The 19,711-nt window shown below is 37.7% G+C and overlaps 1 protein-coding gene across 5 annotated transcripts in view; it reads left to right on the top strand.

The window, feature by feature from the left end:
- The window catches only part of Ppp4r3b (protein phosphatase 4 regulatory subunit 3B), a 61,265-nt gene that overhangs the window by 24,040 nt on the left and 17,514 nt on the right, over positions 1 to 19,711 (top strand). For all 5 annotated transcript variants that reach the window (XM_052734609.1, XM_052734611.1, XM_052734608.1 and 2 more), the window contains 7 exons: positions 2,220 to 2,297; positions 3,535 to 3,651; positions 4,581 to 4,697; positions 11,074 to 11,205; positions 13,353 to 13,455; positions 15,734 to 15,775; positions 17,979 to 18,137. In XM_052734609.1, coding sequence (XP_052590569.1) covers positions 2,220 to 2,297; positions 3,535 to 3,651; positions 4,581 to 4,697; positions 11,074 to 11,205; positions 13,353 to 13,455; positions 15,734 to 15,775; positions 17,979 to 18,137 — 748 coding nt within the window. The remainder of the gene's footprint in view (positions 1 to 2,219; positions 2,298 to 3,534; positions 3,652 to 4,580; positions 4,698 to 11,073; positions 11,206 to 13,352; positions 13,456 to 15,733; positions 15,776 to 17,978; positions 18,138 to 19,711) is intronic.

The raw sequence follows: 19,711 nt of genomic DNA, 5'->3' as shown, positions 1-19,711 counted from the left end.
TGTTTGTTCATTGTTATTTTTTAAGGCTGGGTCTCACTAGTAGCTTTGGCTGGTCTGAAACTCACTATGTAGGGCAGACTGGCCTTGAACTCATAATGATCCTCTTGCCTCTGCCTTCTGAGTGCTGGGATTAAAGGCTTGTGCTACCATACTTAGCCTTTTATTTATTTATGATTCATGAGAGATACATTTCATGAAATTGTTATGAACTTTAAACTACCTGTTGTTTGTCTGTTTTGTTCTTGTTTGTGGCACTGAGGATCTATCTCATGGCTAGAAAAACACTGCCCAGCCCTGATTTAGAACCTCTTCCCCAGGGGTTTTGTTACCTAGAAAAGTAGCTACATATACTGTGACAGTTGTCTCATTAAAACAAAAGCTTTTAAAGTTTAGAGAAAATAAAAATTAAAATGATCTAAAGTGATGATTATTTTCATAACGTAGACAAGCAAGGATTTAGGAGAAAATATTCTAGCTACAGGCTTTATATTGTCAAATCATTTGCTTCCTAACATATACCCTGAAACATCAGGCTTCACAGCTTAAAGAAATCCCAAAAATGAATGCTCTGAATTAGCTGGGGGAGGGAGGTGAATAAGCTAGGAATCAGGAAGCATTCTCCTAATGAACATACTTGATATTGCCTTTATGAATGGTTTCGGCGGTTTTGGCTGTCACCTCTTAAGTGCTGAATCATGTGCAAAGAATTTAAAGGGAAAATGCATTTATCAAGACCTTGGAACTTTCTCCTTTGAAAATATTCTGAAAACATTTAAAAATCTTTAGCAAAAAAGAATAAAAATTCAATCTGGGAGATCTGTGGGAAAATAGTTTATGAAAGATGTGAATAGGGGAAATATATATTTACAAATATTACAGTTTTAGAATAAGTCACTTGAAATTACATTTCATAGAGGTGGGTTTTGAAATATGCTCGTTTCCTCTAAATGTGTCAAGCCATGATATATAATGTCTAAAAGGAGTCAGTGAAATACATAAAGAAGCACCATTCTGAGTCACTCATTTAAAACCCTATTTTATCTCTTTACTTTGTCTCTGAGCACCCCCCATTGATGCTTAGTACTTTCTAACTAGTGAGGACTGTATCTTCAGATTAGTGCTCCGCCTTATTTTGGAAACAGTGTAGAGATCCTTAGTTAATGCATGATCCATATTTTAAAAGACAGATATAGGAAATACATATTTTATATCTAGTGATATCAGTCAGAGATACTACCATTACAAGTTCTTTTAGAATATGTTAATTTAATTTAATAGAAATTATGTTTCATAGAGAAGGGTTTTGAGAATATAATGAAATCTTAACAGCACCATAATTTCACTAGTTGTCTTTTAAATCTCTAAAGTGAATTTTGATATTATATAATTTTACTTTGTAATTTTCTTACTGTAGAAAATACAGGTAAACTGGAGAAAATTACTTGCCTCACTCCAACAAACACAATTATAATTTAAACATCCTTTCTACATTTTAGACATACAAATTTATATTGAAAAATCATCAAATTTAAATTTATAATGAAAATAAAAAAGGATTATAAAAATGTATACCTACTTGTCCTGGGGTCATAGCTCAGTGGTACATTATTTGTCTAGCATGCACAAGGCCTTGGGGTTGATCCTTGGCTCTATATACTCTTTTAATGAGTGCTAGGGAAATTAATACCTGTCTTTTAATAGCTCTGAGTCATCAGGTGTAATTACCGTAGTGACTTGTCACTTTATTTTGTCCTTGGCTGTAGATTAAAGTGCTCTGTATGATCTCACATGTTGAAGACTTCCTGCCTGCCTGCCGCCATAATCCAGCTCCCTTCACTGCTGCACTTGTGCCCTGTCTTGTTTTCTTTGTCTGGTACATTCGAACTGACAGTGAGATCCTCAGGTTTATTTGAGCTGTGTTTAAATTAAGAGTAAATAAAAACTGAGTTAGAAAAGTTGTCAGAATGAAAGTGAATAAATTTATTGCTCTACCTCTAGAGCTCTTGTTTGTTTTGCCTACTACTGTGTAGTGAGATTTCTAGTTAAGTACATATTAATGGATAAGTTTCATAAAACTGTAAATATATCCTCAAATTCAGGTTTCATGATGAAAATGCTTTTGAATTTTGATCTGATTTTACTATACTTTGTGTAAGGCATATGCATAATGTAAGTGTGCTTTTGCTAATATGTCATAGCAGTTATTTCTTCTCATTCAGGAAGATGAGAAGTTTTTGTCTGAAGTTTTTGCACAATTAACAGATGAGGCTACAGATGACGATAAACGGCGTGAATTGGTAAGTTATTTATTCAGTTTCTAAAACTTATTTTTAAATGTTTCAGAAAACATTTTAAGATATTATATGTGTCATTCACACACTCACAAATGCCCCTCCCCCAGGAAATTTAAATGCCTTATAGCATGACAGAACTACAGACATTTGTTATAGTGGTAGGTATTTACATAATGGAGATTCAGAAACAAAACAACAGATGGAAGGAAAACACTTCTAAAATAAATAAATGATAAATCATTTGGTTCCTTAGAAATGTGTGTGCGCGCGCGCGCGCGCGCACACACACACACACACACACACACACACACACACACACACACACACACCCCTGTTTTTCAAGACAGGGTTTCTCTGTGTAGCTTTGGCTGTCCTGGAACTCACTCTGTAGACCAGGCTGACCCGAATTCACAGAGATCCACCTGCCTCTGCCTCCAGAATGCTGGGATTAAAGACATGTGCCACCACTGCGGGACGAAATGTTTACTTTTTAATGGCTTGGAGTTTGTTTTGCTTTTGTTTTGAGAGGTAACTGTATTTTAGAGGGGAAAGTAACAATTACTGTTTACCAGCGGTTAAAATTTTGTTGTGTTTTTTGCAGTTCCCTTGGTAATCCAAACACAGTTTTTTTGCAGGATGGTTTTTATGCAAGTGCCCTATCTGGCATTTTTTACATTAGGTTTAGAGAAGATCAGTGTTTGAGAAATAAAGCTAAGTTTACATTTAATATGATGCTGGAGTTTTGTTGTTGGTTTTTGTGTGTGCACATGCATATATCTATGTCTTCATTTATATTTTACATTGGGGGAGTAGTGCACATATGTATGAGTGGAGGTCAGAGGACAGCCTTAGGAGTTGGTGCTCTCTCTGTCATGTGGGTTCCTGGAGTCAGGCTCAAGTTGTCAGGCTTGACAGCAAGGGACTTCACCCACTGAATCATCTGGTCTACCCCGGGCTTTGTTTTTAAAGAGACAGAGTGTATTTATTAACTGTTGCCTAGGTTGGCCTCAAATTCTTGATCCTCCTGCCTCCTGAGTGCTGGGAAGATAGTATAAGCCAGTGTGCTCAGCACTAGCTTTTAATATAGTTTTTAAATGTAGATTTTGAGGAACCAGGATATGTGAAAAGATGAGGTCCTTTAGAAGGATGAATTCCGCCGAACTCTGGAAGCTAAACTTAAAGTATGCATGGTTTTGTCTTCATGTTTATTGACTTATCACTTTAATTTTTAACCTCACAGGTGAATTTCTTCAAGGAATTTTGTGCATTTTCTCAGACATTACAACCTCAAAACAGGGATGCTTTTTTTAAAACCTTGGCAAAATTGGGAATTCTTCCAGCTCTTGAAATTGTAATGGTAATTATGGTTTCTTGTGCTTTTGGAGTTGTGAATTTGTCATAGATTCATAATTTTGGATGATAAAATATTTGCATAGTGCTGATTCATTCATCTCTTATTGAGACACCACAAGGATGATTTCAGTTACCAGATTTTAAGATTTGTACCATCCATGTTTGTGTTTGTTTTTTCAAAGACTTGTCTTTCCTTAAGTGACACTATGTTTCATAGAATTGGGTAAGTTGTCTTCACTTTTCAGTACAGTTAGTAGAATTAGGACATACTGAACCAAGGAGCCTAAGCTTCAGTACAGGAGTAGGGTTATAATTCTCAGATTTCAGTTACATATATTTGATTCATAGACATTCAGATAAAAAATTTAAATGAGAATAACTTTAAGTATTCATTTTTAAATAAGTGTCTTTTATGAAAATTTATTGTTTGTTTTTTTTGTATGTGTGTGTTTATGTGAATGTATGCCACATGTGTGCCTGTGTCAGTGGATTACAAGTGTGCACCACTACACTCAGTTCTATGCTGACTCTTATGTATAAACTCTGAATTTTTGTTGTTGTGTTGTTTTCTGAGACAGGGTTTCTCTGTGTACCTCTGATGTCCTCGAACTCACAGAGATCCATCTGCCTCTGCCTCCCAAGTGCTGAATATTTCTTTAAAGATGGTAAAAGCCATTAGAAATAAGTACTGAGTGGCTTCCAAATATACCAGTCATAGAAAAGAAAAAAAGGGATATTTTAATTCAGTTTGGTGTCTTAATCCAAAAATTGGGAGGGGATACATCTATCTGGGGAAGGAAAAGAAGAGGTATTGCAGATTGAAGTTGAATGTTAATCTAAAAATCTAAGAGGTTATTCGTGGATTTGAAAGAGAGGAGGGGAATGCAAGAATAACCTTAGTTACCTTCTCTAATGTAGCTTTCCTTTTGTCAGGGCATGGATGACTTGCAGGTCAGATCAGCTGCTACAGATATATTTTCTTATCTGGTAGAGTTTAGTCCATCTATGGTCCGAGAATTTGTGATGCAAGAAGCCCAGCAGAGCGATGATGTAAGTAATGATGCTGTAGTTCTGTGCTACCCATTGAGAAGAGCTAACTGTTGCAAAGAAGTCATAACCATAATCTTAAATTTAAGAATATATAGGACTAATGGAAGACATTTTAATCCCTTAGAAGTACAGACCAAGCAGTTACCTTGTGTATCTAAGAATTTGTTTTTACTTATTCTTACTCTGGTCCCTTTTTTGTTTTTCTTATTCTTACTCAGTTTCTTTTTCAAAATGGAATTGAAAGTTGAATAAGAAAAATAATTGTATTTCCCCACTATAAAAATATTTATACAAAATGAACTGAAGTTATAGATCTGCCTGCCTCTACTTCGAAAGTACTGGCATTAAAGGCATGTGCACCATTGACCAGCTAACAACATTATTGCTTTTTTTTAATGTGTTTTATTTTTAGTCTTAATATATGTTTATATTTTTGCTTTCTGCATTTCTTAGTTGCTTCCAATGTTTCTTGGCTTATTGTTATTGTTTGTTTTGTTTTGTTGTTGTTCTGCTTTCTGTTGTAAGATTTGTGTGTGCGTGCATCAAGCACATTCACACAGGTACTACCAGGGGCCAGGAGAAGTCATCAGAGTCTTTGAATCTATAATCACAAGCAGTTGTCTGCCACCCAATCTTTGTGTTAGGAACCACTTAGGCTGTCTACTTTTGCTTTGAGACACTTAGCATGTACATCAGACTGGCTTTGATTCACAGCCCTCTGTTGCACGAGTCCTAAATGATAATAAAAACTCAGAGCCAGATATTGGGGTAAATGCTGAAAGATCAGTGGAAACAAGCCACAGCCACTTCTCACCTCTCCAACTCCTGAGCCAAAAAGAGAAGTTCCTGTCTCCACGAGTCCTCAGCCAAAAAGGCCTAATTCCTGTCTCCTCCCACCTTAAATGCCTTTCTCTGCCCAGCCATATCACTTCCTGTCTCAGCCTAGTGCTGGGATTAAAGGTGTGTGATCCCAAGTGCCAGAATCAAAGGTGTGCGCCACCACTGCCCAGTCCTCTGTGGCTGGCTCTGTCCTCTGATCTTCAGGCAAGCTTTATTTCTTAGATTACAAATACATCACCACAGCTCTGCCTCAGCCTCTCAAGTGCTGTCATGCAGACATGTGTCACCATCACTTTACATTTTTTACAGAAAGCTTGGAATGCTTCTATAGTTTAGACAATAAATAAGTAATAGTTTGTGCATGGTGTCTCATACCTGAATCTCAACACTTTGGGGTTCGAGACAGAAGGGTTGCCACAAGTTCAAGGCCAGCTTGGACCTTCTTACATACTCTGTTAGAACAAGACTTTTGTTGGTTGTTTTTTTACTGTTGACTTTTTGTTCTTTTAGGGGGCCCACCACCCAGCTCCCATATAAATTACACACAGAGGCTTATTCTTAATTTATAAATGCCTGGCTTTAGCTTGACTTATTACTTGCCAGCTTTTTGTAACTTTAACATCTACCTTTTGCCTCTGGACTTTGACCTTTCTCTTACTTCTGTAATCTTACTTACTCCGTGGCTGGCTTCTAGCATCCTCTTTCTTTCTCTCTCGTTCCATCTTCCTGTTGACCTTTTCCCTAGATTTCTCCTCCTATTTATTCTCTTTGCCTGCCAGCCCTGCCTATCCTTTCTCCTGCCTCGCTATTGGCCGTTCAGCTCTTTATTAGACTATCAGGTGCCTTAGACAAGCAAAGTAACACAGCTTCACAAATTTAAACATATGCAACATAAAAGAATACAACATGTCTTTGCATCATTAAACAAGTGTTTCACAGCTTAAACTAATATAACACATCTTAAAATAGTATTCTACACAAGAACCCTGTCTGAACCACCATCCCCCAAAAACGTTTTGTTAAGTATGATAACCATGGTGGCTGTTTTTGTTCGGTTGGTTTGGGGGTGTTTGTTTGTTTGGAGGACATTGGTTGTAGGTTTTGTTTAGATTAATTTTTCACTTATGTGTAGGTAAGTGGTGCATGTATGCTGGTACTTGGGGAGGCCAGAATAGGGTATCCATTACCCTGCTGCTGGAGTTATAGGCAATTTTGAGCTGTCTGTTGTGGGAGCCTGTTTTCCTGCTGCTTGGACTTAGCATTTCAGCTCTCCCCAGGCCAAAAGCTTCCATAGGAAACTTTTTTCTGCCCGATAAGCTCAAAGAAGAGCTTTTTTTACTAACTGTAAAGCTCAAAGATTTTTTTCCCCGTTTGCGTTCATAGCCCCCAAAGTTAGAAAATTGAGGAGGTTTTATGTCTAGTTGCCTTATCTTAAATTTTTTCTACACAATCTTACACTTCTAAATTTTTACTACAGTATATTGCTACACTATACTTTATACTTATTTTTCACAGATAGAAATTGAGAAAGAGATAGAAGATAGAAATTTTGATAGAAGAGGTTTTTGCACTGCAGCATTGGACATCCTTCCAGTCCATTTTTTCCTTTTCTCTTGAGGATAAAAGCCCCTGCCCCTTATTAATATTTATATTCCATGACAACACTAGGCATACCCCTCTTTTTCTACTGGCAGGACCTGACAACGCACTTTTGTCATAAACTCTGTAATAAAACTATTATTTTCCTTTGTCTTTAGTCCCTGTTCATTTATCTTTAGTCCCCTCCCCTTTTTTTTTATCTTTTTCTTTTTTTTTTTTTCTTTAGTCCCTGTTCATGGCGCCATTCTGCGGGGCATTTACCCACCAACTCCTCAGTTCCCCAGAGTTTTCTTAAGTGCAAGCAGCAGGAAATATTAGATAGAAGGAATTAGATTGTGGAGATAAACAGAAAATAAAGGATAGCCTCCAGAGGGCCTGGAACCTGTTCCAACAGGCCCTGACTGTCTCTGCCCCAGGGTATTTATAGAAATGCTAAGGGGTGGAGCAAAAGACCTCCCCCCAGCACAGCCAAGTGCAGACCATCTCAGACATCTGCACTCAGGCCTATGGTCCTAATCATCCTCTCTATGAGGACCTGCTAGGTAAAGCCACGAGGAACCTGAAAACAGGCTCCCACAGTCTGTCATGGGTGCTGGGAACTTAACTCTGATCCTTTGAAAGAGCAGGACCTGCTTTTAACTGCTGAGCTGTCTCTCTAGACTCCTGAACACCAGATGATGCTGAACCCTAGTTTATTATTTATCTTACTGTGATATTCTTAATGCCAGCCTTTATAGAAGATAACTTTGACATTAATATTTCTGTTGAAATTAACATTCTATCTTTGATTCTTACATGGTTAAAAGGTATTCATCTTAAATAACCATAAATCTCAACTCATACCATGATAATTGTGAACAATTAACTTTTTAAAATTCTTTTTTTTAATATTTATTTATTTATTACATATACAACATGTTTGCCTGCAGGCCAGAAGAGGGCACCAGATCTCATTACAGATGGTTGGGAGCCACCATGTGGTTGCTAGGAGTTGAACTCAGGACCTCTGGAAGAGCAGTCAGTGCTCTTAACCTCTGAGCTATCTCTCCAGCCCAACTTTTTAAAATTCTTAACTCTTAAAAATTTGATTTGTTTTCATTAGCAGTATTTTCTTGTTTATATTTAATTGATAACAGAGAAGTAGTTACTAATTTTTCAGAATGAAAACTTAAGTTTCTGTCCTTGGCCCCTCTCTTTGAGATTAAGGTCTTACGTTGCTTTAAGCTGGCCTTGAAATCACATGTTCAAGCAATCCTTCCACCTCAGTGCTGCCCACTTTCCTGTTTTCTTAAACTTACAGTCTGAAAAGAACATTCATTCATTCATTCATTCATTCATTTTATTTTCTTTTATTCCCCTACTCTTAAGATAGGGTCTTAAGTACTTTATTACCATTATGTGGCTTAGGCTGACCTCAAGCTTCTTCTCCTGCCTCTGCTTCCCAAGTGTTGACATATGCCACCATGCCCAGTTTATGCAGTGCTGTGCATCAGACCCAGGCTTCATGCATGCCTAGGCAAGTGTTCTATGTGCTAAGTATGTCCTGAGCCTCTTCCTGAGCTGTATAATGTTACCGAGCATGATATACATATACTACACTATTTTATATAGTTGTAAGTATATAAGATTTTAGTGTCTTCAGGGATTGGTGGTCTAGAACCAAGCTTGCCTTTTCAGGAACCAAATGGCAACTATATTACTTTTAGGTGGATTTGGTAGTACATTGCAATAGGCTAATTTTAATTGATGAGCTGAGTGCCTTTGGGACAAGATCTTGCCATCCCATATTTCTGTATACAGCATAACCTCCAGATCTGTGGTTCACTTGAGTCCATTAGGATCTGAGTTTTACTGGGCATATGGAATACAGTTTATTTATAATAATAATGGGTGTTTGGCATGTCCTACAGCTCACCTAACTAATTTCCCTAGGGTCTTTTCTTTTGTGATAACTATTGTCTAACTAGTTGTCAGGTTTTTTTCCATGTTTTGCTCATTTCTGGTAGAAGGATAAATCCAGTTGTCACTAAATCTTGGTCAGAAGCAGAAGCCTGGTTGGATTCTTATTTTTGAAGCAAATTGTATTGTACTTCACTGGATCATATTTGGGATTGGGCTGTTTGTGGATTCATGCCTCTTTATTGCTTTCTTCCATAATTGTTTCTCACTAGAATGAGACTAGGGTTTTTTTTTTTCTTTCTTTTTTTAAACCCATTTGCAAGCCTTGATAGCCCACTCCTTTAATCCCAGCATTCAGGAGCAGAGGCAGGTAGAGCTCTCTGAGTTTGAGGCCAGCCTGGTCTACATAGTGATTTCCAGGCCAGCTAAGGCTGCATAGTGAGACTCCCGTTTTGGGGGGGGGGGGGGGGCTTCCATGTATTTAGAGAGAGGGAGGGTGAGGAGAAGTAGTATCTCAGATGTGGAGGTGTGTCCAATTTCTAGTTTCTTGGAGGATTGCTTGAGCTCAGAGTTCAAGATCAGCCTGGGCAACTTAGCAAGTTCCATCTCTTTAATGCTTTCCCCGAATTTGTCTCATCCATTTCTCAATTGTGATGTTTTGTTTAGCATAGTCCTAGCAACAGTGGGCTGCTGTCCATTTATTTATACCATTATAGCTGGAGTGTGTTATAGGTACATCATCTAGGGTTGTGTAACTGTCTTAGTTACTTTTCTACTTCTGTGACAAACACTGTGAACATGACAACTTATGGAAGAGTTTATTGGTGCTTACAGTTCCAGATGGTGAGTCCATGATCATCATGGCAATGGGGCATGACAGCAGGCAGGCAAGGATGGACCAGTGGCTGAGAGCTCACATCACATCACAAGCAAAAGGCAGAGAGTGCTAATTGGGAAGCCTTCAAGCCCATCTCTAGTGACAACTCCTATACCTTCCCAAACAGTTCTACCATCTGAGGACCAAATATTCAAATCCATGAGCTTGTAGGGCCATTTTCATTCAAACCATTATAATTACAAAAAGATGTTATTACAAAAAGAGTCTAATAACAAATTGCTTAGAATATACTTTTGATGACAGAATGTTTTTCCTTTAACATGACAATCACTTTTATCCTACTGTAATGCTTAAGATTGCTGTTAAAAAAGAAAAAAAAAAAGGTGGTTCAGTCAGTAAAGTGCTTTGCCACACAAGCATGAGTACCAGAGTTTGGGTCCCCAGAACCCATGTCAAAAAAAATAAAAAATAAAAATAAAACCTAGCACCTGTAATCCCAGTGCTGGGTTAATGAAAACAGGATGTCTGTGTTAATCAGTGAGAGACCCTGTCTCAAAAAGTAATGTGCAAGCTGGGCAAGGTAGCACACACCTTTAATCCCAGCACTTGAGAGGCAGAGCCAAATGAATCTCTGTGAGTTCAAGACCAGCCTGGTCTACATATTGAGTTGCAGAGTTCCAGGACAGCCAATGACTCCATAAAGAAAGTCATCTCAGAAAAACAACAATCAAAAAACTGGAGGAAGATGCTGGACATTAGGCTTCTGTACACGTATACTGCACACATATACAAAGAATAAACTTATGTAACAGTAAACCTGATACTAAGTCACTTTATGACATTATTCTCAGATCTTGTGAAAATTTGTGTGCCAAGTTACTGCTTGCGCTTTTTCTAGGAAGAGTTTTCTGTTTAAAGATTGAAATGATCATATGTGTTTGATCAACCTATTGATTTATACCTAGAGCTAAAACCTAGAATGGTAACAGTGAACAGTCTCTGTCTCTCTCTGAGTCTCTATCTCTGTGTGTGTCTGTTCACTTGAAATATTTTCAGAACTTTGAGAAACAGGAAAAAAAATCTTTTAAGTAAGGTATTATATGCTTTGATTTTTTTTTTTTTTCCTGTGCTCTGATTTTGTTCCTTCAGTTGGTGTGTTTGTCTTATGTCAAGGTCTTATAGAAACATATTTTCTTTCAGGATATACTTCTTATAAATGTGGTGATTGAACAAATGATCTGTGATACTGACCCTGAACTAGGAGGTGCAGTTCAGTTAATGGGACTTCTTCGTACTCTAATTGATCCAGAGAACATGTTGGCTACAACTAATGTAAGAACTCACACTGAGATTAAAGGTGTTTTGGCCTTATCCGTCTTAAATGGTTTTATAATAAGATTTTTAGAAACAACAAATTCTTTGAAAAGTATTTGTACTTAAAAACCAATGGTATTCTTGCAATTAATTTTCAGTGAATTACAGCATTGTTACCTGTTCAGCTCCTTTTTTGTTGTTAGCTTTTTCGTTTATTTGTTATGGGTAGAGGGTATGCATGGAGATCCAAGGATAACTTGCAGGCAGTAGCTCTGTGCTGCTACCACATGGGACCCACAGATGAAACTCAGGCTTGGTCATGATTGACAGCAGTTGGTTTCTCTGCTGAGCCCTTACTGGCCCAGGAATATTAATTAGATTAGGAATTTAGTTTTTGTTCTTTGGCTTCTATATGATAACTTGTTTAAAAACTTTGTACACAGCATTATTTTTTAATATTTTTTTTTGGTTTTTCGAGACACAGTTTCACTGTGTAACCCTGGCTGTCCTGGAACTCACTCTGTAGACTAGGCTGGCCTCAAACTCACAGAGATCCACCTGGCTCTGCCTCCCAAGTGCAGGAATTAAAGGTGTGCACCACCACTGCCCATAAAAAAATATAATAATAATTTTTTTTTTTTTTCGAGACAGGGTTTCTCTGTAGTTTTGCGCCTTTCCTGGAACTCACTTTGTAGACCAGGCTGGCCTCGAACTCACAGAGATCCGCCTGCCTCTGCCTCCTGAGTGCTGGGATTAAAGGCGTGCGCCACCACCGCCCGGCAATAATAATTTTTAATAATAGTTTTTAAATAATACTGGACTGTATTTTAAGATAGTAAACAGGGTAGCAGATTTTATTTTACGTGGTCTTACCACAATAAAAAGCAAGAAAATTGATATAAACCAAAGAGTTTTATTGTTTGTTTTTGGTTTTTGAGACAAGACTTCTCTGTGTATCCCTGGCTGTCTTAGAACTCTCTCTGCAGACCAGGCTGGCCTCGAACTCAGAGATCCGCCTGCCTCTGCCTCCTGAGTGCTGGGATTAAAGATAAGCACCACCACTGACCACTCAACCCTTCTTCTTTTTTTTTTTTTGGTTTGTTTTTTGAGACAAGGTTTCTCTGTGTAGCTTTGCGCCTTTCCTGGCACTCACTCTGTAGCCCAGGCTGGCCTCGAACTCATAGAGATCCACCTGGCTCTGACTCCCGAGTGCTGGGATTAAAGGTATGCGCCACCACCGCCCGCCTCAGCCCTAAGATTCTTAATTACATAAATCATGAAAGGTTCAAGGAGGATTCCACAATATTAATAGTGGTTATATGAAATATCATTTTTTCCTTAATAAAATTCCCTCATAATTAGAGTATGTACATTATTTTTAAACTGTTGTAAGTAGCTGGGCGATGGTGGCACAGATTTGGATGAACAGTGAAATGTAGGGCGTCAGTGCCTCTTCACTCCCCCCCAACTCACCCCCCCCCCCCACTTGAGGAATCAACCCAAGACCCTGCACATACTAGTCAAATGCTTAAGCACCAAAGTACATTTGCAAGTCCTCGAGCTCCAAGTTTTAATCCCCTAAAATATTTACAATCATAATCCCAGGGAAAGGTGACTCAGCAGGTAAGTGCATTTGGTCTCTTGCAGAACAGACTTTAGTTCCTTGTACCCATGTTAGGCAGTTTACATCCACCAAGGATTCCAGGCCCCTTTCTGGCATCTGCAGGCATCCACATGCTTGTGTGTACACATACACGCATGTGAATGAAAATAAGTTTTTTAAATCATAATCCTCACAGCTTTCAAGTACCCAGTGTATTGCTGTTGGTTGTGATCACCATGTTGTTCAGTGGATTGGTCTATTCTTCATTGCACTTCCAAATGCCAGCATCTTTAAAAGTTTCTGAATTTCCTTGGAAAAACTGTTTCTACTTTTTTCACTTTCATTTTTTTTAATGTCTAATGTGAATTATTAGACTTCATATCTGGAATTCAGATTGAAGTATATGTATCTAAGATTGCTTCTTTGACTCTAGGTAGTTTAAGATTCTTTTACATTATCTTAAAGTAATGTTGTTAGAGTATGACCTTCACTGCTAATTCTTGAAAATCTTTCTTAAATGCAATGGTAATAAAGTGTTTTTTTTTTAAACATTTTATTTCAGAAAACTGAAAAGAGTGAGTTTTTAAATTTCTTCTACAACCATTGCATGCATGTCCTCACAGCTCCACTTTTGACCAATACGTCAGAAGACAAATGTGAGAAGGGTAAGTTCTCTTGTTTATTTGCATACGGTGACCATAAAGTATTACTTGGTGCTTTATATGACAGAGAAGTTATTACTGAAATATTTAAAGTGTAATATGAAGTCACGATTGTCCTTGTTCGAGAGTGTCTTTGGTAAGAACTATCAATGCATAATTTGTGGGACAAGGGTTTTCTTCCTAGTGTGTATTTTTTGTTGCTTTTCCATATTTGTTGCATAAGTTATGCTCATGACTTACTAATGACAAGTTCTAGTTTATGAATTAAAGTGAAATGGAGACAAAGATGGTTTTGAAGCATTGTGAGTAAAGAACTGTTTAGGCATTTGTAGCTGTATAGGTCCAATTTGGCAGCAATTTTTGGTTTAGTAGAGTAACCAACTAAGAGGATGCCATCCGTGGTCAGATGTGGCAACAGGCTTATAATTTCTGTACTGAGAGGTGGAGGCAAGAGGTTCAGGAATTAAAAGCCAGTTCTAGCTACCTAGTAAATTCAAGGCTAGCCTGAGCTATGAGTCTTAAAGGAGACGGGTGAAATCAATCAAGACAATGTTTATGAAATTAATAAAAGTTACAACATAGGCATACCCCATGTAATAACTCTAATTACTTTCTGATTATATACCCTAAAGAGAATTTTTACTTACATGATAGGTTCAGAACTGTTACTATATTATTTATGACAGGGAAATGAACAGATTGTAGAGTATCTGTATAATGGAAAATTGCAGTTAAAGTAATTGAAATGAATTTTGGTGTATCAACTAAATTATCAAAACTGCTAAGTTGCCAGGTGGTGGTGGCATACTCATTTAATTCCACCACTCAGGAGGAAGAGGCAAGTAGATCTCTATTTGTTCAGGGCCAGAAACTGTCTGCGGACCAGGGGTAGGGAGGTGTTAGGTAAGCTTTTAAAAAAAGAAGAAAAAAAGGAAGCATGTTCCAGATTTTTGTTGTAGTATGTAAGTTAAAATAGTTCATTTTCATGGTCATTTTAACACTTACACCATAAGCAAATACATAGCTAGTACTGTTAGATATATATGTACTGCCTGTTGGCTTTATCACAACTAACTTAACATACTTTTTTGAGTTAAAAAAAAAAAAAAAAACAAAACCGGGCGGTGGTGGCGCACGCCTTTAATCCCAGCACTCGGGAGGCAGAGCCAGGCGGATCTCTGTGAGTTCGAGGCCAGCCTGGTCTCCAAAGCGAGTTCCAGGAAAGGCGCAAAGCTACGCAGAGAAACCCTGTCTCGAAAAACCAAAAAAAAAAAAAAAACAAAAAACCATGTTGGGATTTTCTGTGTGCCACTTCACCTTCTCGTCCCCTGTACCACAACCTTAGTGCCTAAGGATGTGCCCAGGAGTTTGGTCTCCTGTACTGGCTTCAGTTCTTGTGGTTTGTGTATGTATTATTTTTCCATTTCATATTTTATTTGTTTACTTCTGTTGAGATCTATTCATAGTGATGTCTAGGTTCCTTAGGTATTAAATCTGGCATAGATAGTATTCTGAGTATTAGCAGTTTAACCATTCTTCTTCCTGTGTACATTTGTTTCAGGCTTTCCCCAGTTGTAAATAATGTTCCTGTGTACATTGCATTTTTCTGTGCAAATGAGCTTATATGTGCTCTAGAAAGTATCCTTTTGCCAGGCACATATTTTTAAGCATAAACACATTGTTAAAGTATGCATTGCTCTGAAGTTTTAAACTTCCAGCATTTTGTGTTTTTTAATGTGATGCAGAAATATATCCTAATTGTTAAATGGTGAATAAAAAGAAAAATATGTGTTTGTCTTACCTGTTTTTAATCTCGCCTTTTTATCAGAGCACTTTCACTGTTACTGTCTTCTTTGTCTCTGTTGTTTGTGAGACAGGGTTTCTCTGTGTAGCCCTGACTGTCCTGGAACTCACTGTGTAGACCAGGCTGGCCTCAAACTCACAGAGACCCACCTGCCTCTGCCTCTGCCTCTCTGCCTCTCCCTGCCTCCCTGCCTCCCTGCCCCCCTGCCCCCCTGCCCCCCTGCCCCTGCCTCTGCCCCTGCCCCTGCCTGGATTAAAGGTTTGCACCACTATGCCTGGCTCACTACTATTATATTTTAATAATCTACCTCTGCACCTAATTCTATAAAAGATATATAATATTCAACCAAAGTAAACAACTCAATAGTTATTATGAAATTAAAAAGAAATTATGATTGAGGTTGTTTGTATATTGTGAAATATTAGGAAAGTGTAAGATTGTTAGCTGAAGTAGTTTATTTTAATTTTTCTTTTAAAGATAATATGCTTGGATCTAACAAAACCAATACAATTTGCCCTGGTAAGTAAAAATAAATATTTTATGAGTACAAATTATGAGGTTTTTCTTAATCAGCATAGTGGGGGGCGGGGAGTGTGGGTGTGTGTGTAGATAAGAGAAGTATTTTTTAACATAAAAATAAAATCCAAGGATAGACTTGCCCTTTTATTATAAGGAAGAAAGTCTACTTTCCAACTATAAATGATGAGAAACAGATTGTTTTCTCTGTAAATTTGTTGTTGTTTTAACATTGCTTTGAGAAATGATTATCTGTAAGTTGATAATTCAGTTCTTATATTTTAGATGTAATTGACTACCATCCCTTAGGATCCATACTTTAGCACAGTGCTATACTTGGTCTATGAGTCTTCATCTTTTTCCATTTGCTTCTCTTTAGAATATGCATTCAAGGTATGGGCCTGATGATATTGAAGCTATGTGCATTTAAAATTATATTCTTTCTACCAACCTTATCAAAGCCCCAGGAGAAACAACAGAAACCTCTAGGAGAGCTTCCACAGACGAATGTTCAGAGATTGAATTAAAGTGATTTCTTGACTTAAAATAGAAAAGGGAAAACAATATAACTAACGGTACAGATCACTGTTTTAAAATATCTTTTGTGTGGGTCTGGAAAATGGCTTAGCAAATGAGCCTGGAGACCTGTGTTCCATCCCTAGAACCTACATAAAGGTGGAAAGGAGATACTATCCTTTGACCCCCACAGGATTCCCACACATACATCACACACAAGCACAATAATACCCTTTAAAACTTCCCATAGAGCTAGAGAGATGGCTCAGCAGTTGAGAGCACATTCTGCTCTTGGGCAGAAGATCTGAGTTCACTTTCTAGCACTTATTTCATAGCTCAAACTGCCTGTAACTTAATCTCCAAAGTATAAGACTCTCTCTTCTGGCCTTCAGAGGCACCTGCACTCATGTGCACAAATTCACACAAATATATACTTAAAAATAACAAATCTTACATAATTAAAAATAAAAAATATGAGAAACTTTCATGGTTAAGGACTAGTTCTAATTTTGCATCTGGTATACTGGCTGTTACAGAACTTAGTTTGGAACAAGTAAGACTCTTCTTGAACTTGACATAAAAATAGTCAAGTTTTATTTTGTGTGTTTGAAGAACATTTTGTTAATTAAAAGAATGCTGCATTATTTCCAGAAGCAGTCAAGATCCATAAAATGTTTGTTTGGGCTACAGAGGCTCTTCTCTTCCAGAAAAACAGAGTTCAGTTCCTAACACCCACATTGCACAGTTCACAGCTGCCTGGAACACCCTCTCCAGGGGACCCACATCTTCATCTGAACACACATGGGGGAGTGGGCAAGGATATGTTCAAGTGTGTAATATTCCTGTTGAAATCAAATAGTTGTACTAGATGGCATTGATTGTGTTAACTTTTTATTTGGCTGGATTCTGTAATTTCCTCTCAGGGTAGTATTTCTTTTCTAAAACATTATAAAATGGTTATTTATATTAAGTCCTTGGTAGATATTAAAGTTTGATGTACAGTTGTTTTATGAAGCAGAGCATCTTTAGAAGGGTAACCGAAAAGGTAGCTTCAGTGATCTGAATGCCATGAGTTGGTGCATTCAAGGTGGTTACTGATAAAATCTCAGTGAAATAGTTTTTGTTTGATACTTAAATAGCAAAAAATAACATTTTTCTTAAAGATGGCTTTTTTAAAATGTCAAACTCCACTGGGACTGCACAGACAGCACAGTTGGTAGAGATTACATGTAGGCTGTCTTCTGGTCCCCAGACCTCACAAGGTAGGAGGAGAGAGCCCACTCCTGAAAACTGTCCTCTGCAACCACACTAGCACTTCCATGCACATACATGAATAAATTTAAAAGAAATTGCATTGAGCTACTTCAGGCAAGAACTTTTGAGGCCTTTCCTCCTTTCATGTATTTGTTCATATTTGCAGTGATAGCACTAAGAATACATTGCGAGGAAAATGTCAGTGTGACAGGCTTTATTATCACATTTGTAGATTTATATTGAGCTTTTCTTTCTTTTACTACATTTTTTAACACAGCCTTAAAACAGATACTTTTAAATAGTCTACATATATAAAAGTAATATTTATGTACCCTTTTTAAATTATATAAAATGTACTTTTGCTCTAAGATATAGAATGTATTTATTCTCTTTAGGTGTATTATATTTATTCTCACTAGATATCTTTCTTTTGTAGATAATTATCAAACAGCACAGCTACTTGCCTTAATTTTAGAGTTACTCACATTTTGTGTGGAACATCACACATACCACATAAAAAACTATATCATGAACAAGGACTTGCTAAGAAGAGTTTTGGTGTTGATGAATTCAAAGCACACTTTCTTGGCCTTGTGTAAGTAACACTTTAATGAGCATTTTTGTAAAAATGGTTTAAGAAATACTTTTTAGTAGAGGTAAGTGCCAGTTCATATGAAGTCATCTGCTTTTTAGCAGTGTGTGTGATGTTAATGAGATGGCTAAGAGAACCAACTGCTTTTGCTTCGTGTTCTGTTATCTGAGGGCAAAAGCAAGGGGAGTGGGACATAGTGGTTTCCCACATGCATATTGCTTACATTTAGATTGAATTGAATTATCCTAGGTTTTGTTGGATACAGTACCATGTGCAGTAACAGCATTGCTTGATAGAACTGTTCTGGTATGTTGGAGCTTCATCAAACTATCATATTTTACGTGTGTGTGTGTGTGTGGGTTGGTGGGTGGGTGGGTGGGTGCATGCGTGCGTGCGTGCGTGCACACCTGTACCTCAAGTTCATTATGTAGTCAAGGGCGGCCTTGATCTAATATTCCTTCCTTTACTCTTGAGTACTGGGATTACAGACAAGTGCTATTGTATCCAGTTTATGCAGCTCTGAGTATTGAACTGAGGCCATTGTGCATGCCAGGCAATTCTACCAGCTAAGCAACAATGCCAGCCTTGTTTGGTACTCTTAATCCCCCTATCCTCCTTTATTTTTAGGTCCTTAAAATGGTCCTTAAAATGATCACACCTGTAATCCCAGCAGTTGGAAGGTGGAGGCAGGAGGATCAGGACGAATTCAGGATCATTCTTCAATACATAGCAATTCATACATTGGCCTGGGACATGACACCTTGACTCAAAAGGACAAAACAAGCAAAAATTTAAACAACGCTAACAGCCTGTGGTTTTTGTTTATTTTTTTTCCTGTACATAAACATATTCATACACATACAGGGGTTTTTTACCTTTATGAAAATTAGATTGTGCTAGTACATTTCAATATCCTTCACTACTGCAAATTATTTGGTTTTATTTTTTTCTTTGTAATAATAGCTAAATAACACTTCATGATATGATTTCCACAAACGTTTTACCATCTAAAGCATAGATTACAGAATTGTTTTTGCTTTTTCACCCATTCCCAACTACACTATGTCTAGTACAATAATCTTTTATATGCTAATGTATTTCTGTAAGATTCACAATTGTCAGGCAAACTTTTTTTTTGTTTTTCGAGACAGGGTTTCTCTGTGTAGCTTTGGAGCCTGTCCTGGATCTCACTCTGTAAATCAGGTTGGCCTCAAACTCACAGAGATCCGCCTGGCTCTGCCTCCCAAGTGCTGGGATTAAAGGTGTGTGCCACCACCGCCCGGCGTTTGTGTACTTTTTCATATATTGTTTTTAAATTTCAACATCTACCTACCTACCCAGGTTACTTTCCCAAAAACTGAAGCCTTGCAAAAGCTAAAGCATTTGGCATTTTCCCAGCATCATATAATGCCACACTATGGATAGATGGATGGGTGGAAGGAAGGAAGGAAGGAAGGAAGGAAGGAAGGAAGGAAGGAAGGAAGGAAGGAAGGAAGGAAGGAAGGAAGGAAGGAAGGAAGGAAGGATGAATGAATGAATGATAGGATGGATGATAGGAAAAAGGGGCAGGGGAAGCA

The sequence above is a fragment of the Peromyscus californicus genome, unplaced genomic scaffold (assembly GCF_007827085.1).
Source record: "Peromyscus californicus insignis strain IS unplaced genomic scaffold, ASM782708v3 Scaffold_13__1_contigs__length_99412109, whole genome shotgun sequence".
In the NCBI taxonomy this organism is placed as follows: domain Eukaryota; kingdom Metazoa; phylum Chordata; class Mammalia; order Rodentia; family Cricetidae; genus Peromyscus; species Peromyscus californicus.
This window is presented reverse-complemented; position numbering and strand designations above follow the sequence as displayed.